Here is a 12,168-nt window from a genome sequence, read left to right as displayed (position 1 = left end):
TAGATAGATAGATAGATAGATAGATAGATAGATAGATAGATAGATAGATAGATAGATAGATAGATAGATCTCTCTCTCTCTCTCTCTTTCTCTCTCTCTCTCCTTCTCCAAATTCAACTCAGTTTACTCAGTTAAATAGCTCATGGCCTGATAAATGTATTGTATGATGTTGATGTATTGCCAAGGCTCTCAGCACAAAAAGAAAACAATAAATATTGATACACACAGAGGAAAATAACTGTACACATTGGTGTACATGAGAAGCATGTGCAGTAGATGCAAAAAATAAGGATAAATATCCGTTACGAGTGCCACCCCCCCCCCCCCCCCCTCTCTACACCTCTGAACCCTTCTTGGTTTTCTCTATTGAGTGTATTCTCCAGCCTCTTTGTATCCAGAGTCCAGTTGTCTGTTGTGTTGTCAGCCCCTGCATGCACTCTGGGGTCACCTCTGCAGGATCTGGAAACAAATGCTGAGCTCTGAACATGAGTCACATAACAACAAATTCTTGGAAATGGATATGTGTTTCTTTTCTTCTACTCTGCAACCTTTTTTCATAGGCAGGCCTTGAGATTGAAAAAAAAAACAGAACTTGATGCCTTTGATAAGCTTTTGTCTTCTTTAGGATCATGAGGGTATTATGTAGTGATTTGCATTAGTATGGAGGATGATTTTTGTTGTTGGAAAAAAATATGTAAAAGTGTACCATTATGGAAAAGTTCAGGTCAAAGGGGAACACACGAAAGAGAATCTACAGTTAGGGCCAGAAATATTTGGACAGCAACACAATTATCACCCTTTTCCACCCTATACCCCACCACAAGGGATTTGAAATAAAAACAAACAAGCTGTGCATTAACTGTAGACTCTTAGCGTGAATGTGAGGGTGTTAACCTCCATGTCGCATTAACAGGAATGAAATGGCAACATTTTTTGTGTGTGTTGCCCACTTTTCAAGGGATCAAAAGTAATTGGACAGTAGGCTTCTCAGCTATTCTCCAGTCAGATGTGTGTTATTCCCTTACTACACCACCACCAAGATGTCAATACAAGGTCTTAGAGTTCATTTGAAGTGTTCCATTTGCATTTTCATATAGTTTTACGGAATGTCCATGAGATCCAAAGTCCACCTGTCACCATCAGCGATTCAAGCCATCATAAGGTTGAAAAAAATCTTGACAAGCCCATTTGAGAGATGGGGAAACATTGAATATGATTAATTCAAGAGTTCAGAGTGTTGGAAAAAAGCAATACCACAGCAACACCAAATTACCTGGCAGACATGGAAGACAAATGCTGTGGATGACAGACAATATTCTGTATCTGATGAACAAAAACCCATCTCCCAAAAGTTTGCCAGATGTAGAACAGTGTCCAGGTGAACGGTGGATACATGTCCAAGGCAACAATCAAGAAAAAAGATCAAGAACATTCAGGAACACTTCACCATAGGAAATACAGAGGGTTCACTAAAAGATGTAAATTATTGATTGCATCAGAAATAGCAATACCAGATTTGGCTTTGCCAAACAACGTCTTAAAAAGACTGTATAGATCTTGAGCTACATCCTATGGACAGAGGAGACTAAAATCATCTTGTACAAGGGTAATGGGAAGAAAGGAGTATAGAGAAGGGAAGGAACTGCTCATGATTCAAAGAATACCACCCAATCAGTGAATCATGGTGGTGGTAGTGTCATGGTGTGGGCATGCATATCTGTCAATACTATTTTCCCCTTGTATTTATTGATGATGAGGACTACCGACAAAAGCCACAGGATGAATTCTGAAGATTTACAGGCTATATTATCATGTCATATTAAACCTAATGGTTCTGAACTCATTGGACAATGCTTCGCAGTGCAGATGGACAATGACCCAAAGCTTCATCTGAAAGCCACTAAGCCATTTCTACCCCAAAAAAGTGGAATATTATTCAATGGCCCAGTCAGTCACCTCAACGGAGTATGGTTGAGCAAACATTTCACTTGCTGGAGGCAAAACTGAAGGGAAATACCCTAAGAATAAGCAGGAACTGAAGACTGTTGCAATAAAGAGCTCACCATAGCATCACAAGGGCTAAAACCCAGTGTCTATCGATGTCTATGGATGGCAAATTACAGGCTGTAACTGACTGGAAAGTATTTGCAACCAAATAATTAAAAATTGAAAGTTTGATGTATAAATACTAGACTGTCCAATTACTTTTGGTCCCTTAAAAATGGGGTGGCACTGATAGACAATGTCATAATTCCTTCACAGTTCACTCGATTTGGACGCAAACAACCTCATATTAAAGCTGAAAGTCTGCTGTTAATGTACATCTCGTTTGTTTAATTTCAACTCCATTGGGATGGTGTACAGCACCAAAAAGATGAAAAATGTGCAGATGTCCAAATATTTATGGCCCTAACTGTATCTCTGTGCCCTATTCCTCTAAATTCCAGCTGTCTATAGCATATCTCCTCTTTCCCCAAGAGTTTTCAATAAGACTAAGCTGATATATAATGCATAGCTACTACCTTGAGTTTGTCTGCGTGTATGTTTGTGCACTTGTGTGGTGGTAATGTGGTGTGATATGTTGTGTGTGCGTGCACATGGGGGGGGGGGGGGGGGGGGGGGGGTTGGGGGGTGGGTACCGTGTGTGTGTGTGTGTAGGAGTGTGAAGGAGGGCTGAAAAGAAAAGAAGTGTCAAGTAGTCCTGATACAGTAGGTGTGAGTGCAGTAGCTGTGCAGTATGATAATGAGTTGTGGTGGTGTGTCAGCTCAGAGCAAACTGTTGAACCCTCAACTCCATCACAACACACAGCAGACACAGCAACCAGGCGATATCAGCACAAGGGACCATTAGTGACACCTAATGTTGGACACCTCAACTCCAGTATGTATGTATAGTATGTATGTATGTATGTATGTATGTATGTATGTATGTATGTATGTATGTATGTATGTATGTATGTATGTATGTATGTATGTATGTATGTATGTATGTATGTATGTATGAATGTATGAATGTATGTATGTATATAGCCTATGTCTGTCTGTCTGTCTGTCTGTCTGTCTGTCTGTCTGTCTGTCTGTCTGTCTGTCTGTCTCTCTCTCTCTCTCTCTCTCTCTCTCTCTCTCTCTCTCTCTCTCTCTCTCTCTCTCTCTCTCTCAGGTGTCACATGCGGGTGATTGACACGTTTGGCACGGAGCCGGCCTACAACCATGAGCTGTATGCCACCCAGCACAACTACCGCTCCAACTGGGGCTACTGGAACCTCAACTGCCGCCAGTACATGACCATGTTCCGTAAGTTGGCCAAGTGATCTTACCCCTGCAGATGTTGAGGTTGAAGTGTCTGTTGAATACCTGCATGTGATGTGATAGTGTGTGTGTGTGTGTGTGTGTGTGTAGAGTAGTAGTGTGTGTTTATACGTGCGCGACTGCACGTACATGCATGCTTGCTTGTGTGAATGTGTGTGTGCATGTGTGCCTGTGTCTGTGTGTAAGTGTATGTATTTGTTGGACCATAACTTTGGCAACCCTTCTCACCTCTCTGTCTTCTTCTATCCTCAACTTCCCACGTACAGTAATACACAACAAGATTCAATACACAACAAGAAACACAGCACCAAAAGTGGTAGTTAGACCAGGGTGACCAGATTTTTGTAGTGGAAAACCGGGACACTTTGTGCGTGACTGAAGGACAATATTTGGCGGGCGGGTCTGGGGGTCCTCCCCCAGTAAAATGTGTATTTTTTAGATGCAATTTCCTGCATTCTAATCCATTTTAGAGGGAGGAATGACAAATCGGAACTGACTCCTTCAAACTTTCTAGAGGTCTACAAGCGCTTGCTGCCATGAATTGTGGAAGGTGAACATGTAATCTTTTCCATATATTTACTCTGATAGACATAGCGCAATGTGGTGGGTGGCCAAAACCGGGATATATTTGTGTCCTGACAGAGTTTGCTCGGGACCTGGGACACACAACTCCAAACCGGGACTGTCCACAGTGGTCCAAAGAAGGTGTACATTGAAACCGACACAGAACGCAGTTACTGAAAACAGAAATGTGGTCTTGCGATGCATAAAGATGATTAAAATGAATTTACACCTTCTGCTCCAGATTTGATTGTCTATAAGTCAAGTAAGCCGTCGACATCTTCCAAAACATCCTTTGTATTCCCAACTTTAGAGAGGTTCAGAGAAACTGATAGAGAGGGTCAAGAAAATGTCAGCAGTTTATTGAGCTCATACAGTATACCAGCCCCAGTATTCTCACCAGGGCGCTTCTCTACCTCACACAATAACACCCCATGCATCTCAGAATGATCGAGGGAATGATTTGTAATGGCTCAGACTTTACAGAAATGTATCTGCAGCCATTCAAATCTAAGGAGGAGATTTTCAGTCTTTGACCTCTAATTTGGTGATTCCAAAAGTCAAACAAAGTGTGGAGAGGCAGCCTTTAGCTTCTATGCTTCAAAGCTTTGGAACCAGCTTCCAGATGACGTAAAAAATGCACCCACTATTGATAGCTTTAAATCTAGACTCAAGACAAAGCTGTTCTCAGATGCTTTCCCCTAGCTTAAATTACTTATTCTTATTATTTTTATTTTTATTTAATTTTTTTTATTTTATTTTATTTTATTATTATTTTTACCTTATGTTTTATCTTAATGTTTTTAAATGCTTTTTGACTCTAATTCATTTCCTTCTTTCTTCCCTGTTTCCTTTCATTTACATTTGTTAACTTTGTGAAGCACATTGAGTTGCACCTGTGTATGAAATGCGCTATATAAATAAACTTGCCTTACCTTGCCTTAATTCTAACTATTCATGAAGTGTCTTTGTCTCTCTATAATCTCTCGGCCCCCTCTGTGGTTCTTTGTCTTGGTTAATGACTTGAGAGAAAATAGCTGGCTGATGAGGTGTTTGTCAGGCTCAGTTTGAGGAGGAGATGGCTGATAAACAAAAGTCGTGACGTGAAATCCCACTGGCACCATTTGAGCCTGACTCTAGAAGTCACTTGCAGATGAAGGCCGGCCATGCCAATGGCACACAGCAGATGAAGTGTGTCTGTAATCGTGATGGGTCACAAGTTCCCCAAACTGGATTGATCCATCTGTCCCTCAAGAGGCATCATTTGGCTGCACTGACACTGACAATGGTGACAAGACTGTTGACATTGACATTGACATTGATATTGCTGCTGTTCCATCAACATTAGCCATTAGAAATTAACTGTATCACCAATCACTTATCCCCAAACCCAATATATTCCGAAGTGCTCTAAATGACAAAAAACTAGCATGGGTGAGTACAAAGTAAAACACGGTATGTTACACTAATAAATGAGATACGTACATGTTTAAATAGTCATGGCAAAATCCTGTGTTATTGGGATTTCTCATAAAATAATAATGGTTGTAAGCAGATAATGAAAATGTATTCACTTCGACTACATTTCAACACATTCCTACTCAAAGAATATTTCATGTGTATCGTGTAATGTGGCTATGCTAAATCTCGACACTGTATGTCTGTCTACCTGTCTGCCAGTTTATTTATACATATGTACAGTGAATACTTATTCATAGCGCACACGCCAGACAACTCCTTTATGGGCTTTGTGGCAGAGGAGCTGAATGAGACTGAGAGGAGGAGCATCCACAGGAACAAGGTGACCAACATGGCAGTGGTGTACGGCAAGGAGCCCAGCATGTGGAAGGTGAGACCGACCAACACACTCAGAGGAGTACATGTGGGTACAAATGTGCTGGCCAGGTGCAGGACCAATCAACAATAAAAGAAAATTAATAGGAGCTCAAGCAGTGCTGTGGACTTAGCATTCCTTTATTGTGAGACTGCACACGACCGCATCTTCATCTTCAAAGCTCACTGCCATGAACGCTAATACATTACATAACAACCAATTTAGTCGTGCTCCTAACCAGAATGATGCAGAGTGATCTAACTAAAAGACCAACTGACAACAACAATCTCATCTACAAAGCCTGTTTCAACCTTATTATGATTTGTTACAGAATGCAAGACATTTAGCCGTGCTCCTAACCAGAATGACCCCGCATGATCTAACCAAAGGCAGAGTTAAACTCAGGGTTAGGCGTCGCATCTTTTTGTAGGGTCAGGGGCAGCTCCAAGGATCAATATTATTACTATTAGTAGCTGCTGATGTTCGATTTTGAAGTTCTCATCAATAACAATTACATTAGATCACGAGGTTTTCAGCTTTAGACCACCACCACCCAACAAAGGATCCTTTCACCACCCAACAAAGGATCCTTTCACCACCACAACAGTATGTGTGGCTGTTGAAATGTTATTGAGTGACAGCAGGGATGGGCAACCTTTTTCATTTGAGGGACCACTTCAAATTTGAGTAAGTCCTCCAAGGGCTGTACTATGAACACAAACCAGGATTTCCCCCTGCACTTTACATCTATATTGAAGGTGGTAAGCTTTACAAAAGACCTTTTCTAGGTCCCCTGAAAAAAAAAAAGTATTGTGAATCTAATTCGTAAGATTGCTTTACAAAACATGTTATATTTCATGTGAAACTGCATAACATTACGCATTACAATGGGGGCGGATAAGATGGTCTCATGGGCCGTAAATAGCCCGTGGCCCATAGGTTCCCCATCCATGTCTCACAATAAAATAATGTGATTCTTGATGGAGTAGTGCCTGGTGCATGAAATATAAATGATTGCTGTGACACACACATTTGTATCGGATCTTCTATCTGTTGTCTGTCATCTCTGTTATACAGTACAATACTCCGTAATGCAGTAAAACACTTTCATAGTGCCTTTTTGGTTTTTCATTCACTCAGTGACACCGGGTTGCAATATAAACTTTCAAGCTTGACCGAACCCGGTGTGTTAAATCAACTTTTCATGGCTTCAATGACTCTGCTCCCCTTTGGCCATACTGTAGTTGGATGAGAGATACAATGCTTCTGTTTCAGATACTTTTTCAACATTAGCAAATCCCCTAGTTAAATGCTGCCTACGGTCTGTGAAAAAAACCCCATACATACATTACTGAGCTTCACAAAGTCATTGTGCCCTGCTCTTTATGTAATTGTAAAAAAAGTAAGAACCAAGCAAAAACTTTTAATATGTGGTTATGACTATTCTAGTAAATAAAACCAATTATTTTTCATTTCTGATAGCACTGACAGCGCTATGCCCCTTAAACCAAAGCTACACATATTTCTTCTTGCCAGTGAAAACATTCTGTCACGAGATGGCTCAGTAGTTGTTCATAATGACTCATTAAAAATGAACTGGAAGCAAATGGCTGCCAAAACCTTGATTAATGAATGCAAATGCGTTTTTGACAAACTTCATTGAATTCCCATGAATATTCTCCTCGACTCCTGTCGAGATATTCTATCTCCTGTAAAAGCACATTCTGTGTATGTGAGTGTGTATTTTACTCTTTGAGGAATGCCTGCAGTTCCTCTGATAGATGTCTTGATGTTAAAGGGCATGCAATTTGTAAGCTGTCTCATTCTGCTGCATTCATTTTGTTCATGAATTTCATCTTGACAGGTGTTGCATTTCAATTCCATGATAGTGAAAACAGAAACACACACACGCACGCACGCACACACACACACACACACAATCACTCACACTTCCTTGGTAGCATTGCTGTTCTCTGGAGCCCCAGTCATCCTCAGGTGATGCTACACTATGCAAAGCTGCTCTTATCTTAAGAAACCCGAAAGACTAATTAACTTTTTATTCTTGTTTGTTTTTCTCTCCCTACTCTTTTATCTTGCGCAAGCTACTTGTAGAACCTAGTAAGCTAACATTTAGCTCCACTAGACAAGCTACATCCAATAGAAATATTAAGCTAGCTACAGCCATCTGGAAAATGTAGTGAACTACATTACAAGCTACTTCAAATAAAAATTCAAAATTACAGCATATTTGTATTATTTGGGCTGCAAAACCGACATCTGATATGTCTGTTGGATATGATAGCCCCCCATATGATATTTTTGGGCATGGTAACACCTATGCTCAATCAGCTGGCTTCTTTGCTCTCCTTCTCCCCCCGTGTGTGCGCATTTTGCCTTGTCATTGGTTTTGCGAGTTTGATTGCGAGTTTTGATACCGGTCTGATGGAGGTAGAGTGACCTAGCGCATGAAAATGTCAGTCTGGTGTATGATTTGATTGCTCGAGACATTTTTGCGAGATAATAGTCCATGGTGTGGCAACTAGCCGTCTTCCTCTCCTGCCTTCAGTGTGTGTGTGTGCGCGTGTGTGTGCCTGTCGCGTTTGACAGTTCCATTGGCGCACGAGCATGAAGACCCGTAGTTGCGCATGGAAATGTTCCGTTTTATTTGTTCATCATTTTGTTTCAACATCATCTAATGTCATGATAATATATCAAAAGCCGCGGTTAGGGCCTCGCGTGGCGACTGATTCAGTGCCCCCGGACCCTGATACCACAACAGTTTCTCCGATGACGCCCCCCCCCTTTTTGTTTTTGTTTTTTTTAAATATTTTTTTTTAGCTTCCCCAAGAGTCTTGCTGTAGCGCCGCCTATGCATTCAACCATAATGTTCTGATGAATACCCAGCTTTTAACACACTAGATATTATTACAAATGGATGGTTCACGTTAATTAGCCGTTTCAGTCTCTATAATTACCATAGCCGTAATGACCACTAGTTGACATACTGTAGTCATATCAAGGTAAAGAATTTGTCATTTTTTTATGGGACTGGCCATCCGATGCCAGCCAACATCCGATTAACTTAAAGACGATCCAAAGAATTAAAATGGTCTGTGCTGGTTAATCATAAGCCCATGTCATAAGCCCATCTCACACTTCTCATGCTCTGACTGTTCTGAACCAGCCTGCATTTTTTCTGGACTGAAGCTGTTTTATCTCTTCGTTTTTGTTGCTATTCTCCTACTGTATGTTTACACCTTCCTGTTCATTCCTCTCTCTGCGACCTTAAAGCCCTTTTCAGAGATGTAAATGGTGAGATGTGAGAGGTGTGGTGGGATGCCGTTTAAAAAGCCATTCATTGTCCATAATCAGCTAAGGTGAGTGAAATGACAGGTGTCGGGTCTGTACAGCATGGACTCCAGGTGTAAAGTGTAGAGTACAACAGTGGACTCTAGGTGTATAGTGTAGAGTACAACAGTGGACTCTAGGTGTATAGTGTAGAGTACAGCAGTGGACTCCAGGTGTATAGTGTAGAGTACAGCAGTGGACTGAGGCTCCAGGGGTCCATTTCTCGAAAGCGTCTTTGCTATCGTCATTAGCAAAGTCCTTCTTAAGAGCGACTCAACTCTCTCTCGACAGCGACGCTCACAACTAAATCCAAGGGAACGGTAGGGCGGTCTTAAGACGGTTAGCAACGAAAAGAATCGAGAAACGGACTCCAGGTGTATAGTGTAGAGTACAGCAGTGGACTCCAGGTGTATAGTGTAGATTACAGTGGACTCCAGGTGTATAGTGTAGAGTACAGCAGTGTATAGTGTAGAGTACAGCAGTGGACTCCAGGTGTATAGTGTGCAGTTCAGCAGTGGACTCCAGTTATATAGTGTAGAGTACAGCAGTGGACTCCAGGTGTATAGTGTGTAGTGTACAGCAGTGGACTCCAGGTGTATAGTGTGCAGTTCAGCAGTGGACTCCAGTTATATAGTGTAGAGTACAGCAGTGGGTTTGTTCATAATATGTGAACACACACACAAGAACCAAACATGGGAACGCAATTTCACGCGCACGCATGCATGCACGCACACACATACAGTACACTATACACACCACTTATTCATTTAAACACACACAGCACGCTGTCCGTTCATGCATTCATTACAAATGCACGCAAACATGTGCAGCCACACAGTAGATTGGTATTGACACTGGGGCTTGTGGTCTGGTGTATAAACTAGCTCATCAGTTCCAGTTGCTGTCCACCCTGCCTACTTTGCTGAAGCAGAAACTGTTCACCTCTGACCTCCTTATCTCCATCTCTCTCTCCCTCTCTCTTCTACTCCCCATCCCTCTCTTCCACTCCTCATCCCTTTCTCTCTCTCTCTCCCACTCCCCATCCCTCTCTCTCCACTCCCTATCCCTCTCTTCCTCTCTCTCCCTCTCCCCATCCCTCTCTCCCCCTCTCTCCCTCTCCTTATCCCTCTCTCAAACATTTTCTTAGTCCCAATGGAACGTCTCTGCTCAAACCATGTCACTGCTTTGAACACGCATCTACCCAAGGCCGTTGGAGCTGCTCAAAGTGGATTGCTTCCCGACAAAGTGGGTGGAGTTCCCAAGTTCTCTGGAGCTCAGAAAGTACTCGCATTGCTCTTGACTAGTAGCAATGCCGAAGGTGTTTCGTCACTGAGAGGGTGCTGCCAGGCTAGCGTTTCATTACCACAGTCTGTTTTATGTCTTTTCAATTTTCTTTTCTGATTCTTTTTTTCTTATTGGATTTTATTTTCTATTTCCTTTTTTTATTTTCTTTGCTCTTTGCTCTTTGCTCTTGCTTTTCTTTCTTTCTTTCTTTCTTTCTTTCCTTCCTTCTTTCTTTCCTACCTCTCCTTGTTATTTAATAATCAGCATTGGAGCCATATGATTACATGGACTAGTTGAAGGTGTGAAGGCAGTACACAGTAATGGCTGTGTTCCAGATAGTCCCCAGAGTCCTTTGGGGAGGGCTGGACTTGAATCAGGTCTGTGGGTCAGTTGGTGGCTGCTGGCTCCTAATAGTATCCTGATGGAGGGCAGTGGAGCAGCACATTGGTTTAGTAAAGCCCTTGCCCATTCTCCCATTCTCCCATTCTCCCCATCTCCTCCTCTCCCCTTCTTCCCTTCTCCTCCTCTCCCCTTCTTCCCTTCCTTTCCACACGTTCTGTTCCTGAGCAGCAGCCTCCCAGCCCACCTATAAGTGGCCCAGATTGCCCTGGGCTCTGCCTGCTGATCCAGCTTTGTTTTGAGGCAGAGCAGGGGAGGGAGAGGGGGCTGTGGGGGAGAGCGGAGAGAGACTGGGGATGGGGATGTGGGACTTCAGAGTGTAGCTAAAAGAGGAGTGAGGGGCTGGGATGGAGGGTGAGGTTGTGGAGATGTGGGGCTTCAGAGCGTGGCTACGAGAGGAGAGGGGCTGGGGATGGAGAGTGGGGTTGTGGAGATGTGGGGCTTCAGAGCATGGCTAAGCCGCTGCAGGCTCCACTGAACTTTTGTCAGTTCCATTTGTTGCATCTGGCTGCCCAGAGTGATCTGGCAGTGTCGTGGAAGATGGCATCTAATCTCATCTAATGCTGCTGGGTGTCTGTCTGACTGACTGTCTGACCTGACAGACTGTGTGGAAAGAGAGAGAGAGAGAGAGAGAGAGAGAGAGACAGAGAGACAGAGAGACAGAGAGACAGAGAGACAGAGAGAGAATGACTGTGACTTATTGTGCTGATATTGTGAAACACATCTTTTAAGGCAAACGTGGACTTTGGCATGATGAATTCATGGATATTTAATTCAATATCCAGCCATGCATTACAAAGTGGGTTGTGCTTATGTGCCTGTGTTCTCTGCATGTTCGTGTGCCTGTGATTGTATCTGAAATGTGTGTGTGTGTGTGCATGTCTGTGAGTGCGTGCGCGTGTGAGTGTGCGTTTGTGTGTGTTGTTGTTAGGTGCGTTCCGGCATGGGACTGGCAACTCGCTGTGTTCCTTTCTGATGAGCTTAAACCTCAAAACAGCCAACAACAGCGACATCCTTGCCTGGGCACATCCTGTCTGGAGAGTTGAGAAAATTGATTATAGTGGGAGACCCAGGTGCCGCCACAGACAAAGCCACAGAAGCCAAGTCGATCTAAGTTGCAGAGAAATGGTACAGAAAGGGGTTCAGTGTACTGCAATTCTTGTCAACTTTGTCCTTGGCTTTTAGTTAGAAAAGTGGAATGTGTTGTATTAGAACATTGAGGAACTGAAATAAAGTGTGTGTGTTGTGTGTTGTGTGTTGTGTGTTGTGTGCGTGTGCATGTGCGCATACATATGTGTGTGTGCGTGTGTGTATGTGTAATGTGTGTCTGGAATGTGGATGCAGAATGCTTGTGCCCATGTAGGCCTGCTCATTCCTGCTACATGTGTGTGTACTTGTGCATGTAGCTTTTAGTATGAGCTGTGTTTCTGCTA

At 42.7% G+C, this 12,168-nt stretch overlaps 1 protein-coding gene across 1 annotated transcript in view; it reads left to right on the top strand.

Annotated features, from left to right (window-relative positions):
- The window catches only part of LOC134459361 (alpha-1,6-mannosylglycoprotein 6-beta-N-acetylglucosaminyltransferase B-like), a 15,584-nt gene extending 3,873 nt beyond the window's left edge, over nucleotides 1–11,711 (top strand). Inside the window, exons 3-5 of the mRNA XM_063211700.1 lie at nucleotides 3,161–3,294; nucleotides 5,589–5,719; nucleotides 11,667–11,711. Coding sequence (XP_063067770.1) covers nucleotides 3,161–3,294; nucleotides 5,589–5,719; nucleotides 11,667–11,711 — 310 coding nt within the window. The remainder of the gene's footprint in view (nucleotides 1–3,160; nucleotides 3,295–5,588; nucleotides 5,720–11,666) is intronic.
- Nucleotides 11,712–12,168: the final 457 nt, after the last annotated feature.

The sequence above is a fragment of the Engraulis encrasicolus genome, chromosome 2, assembly GCF_034702125.1.
Source record: "Engraulis encrasicolus isolate BLACKSEA-1 chromosome 2, IST_EnEncr_1.0, whole genome shotgun sequence".
Classification (NCBI taxonomy): domain Eukaryota; kingdom Metazoa; phylum Chordata; class Actinopteri; order Clupeiformes; family Engraulidae; genus Engraulis; species Engraulis encrasicolus.
Note: the sequence above shows the minus strand (reverse complement) of the source record. Positions and strands in the feature narration are given on the sequence as shown.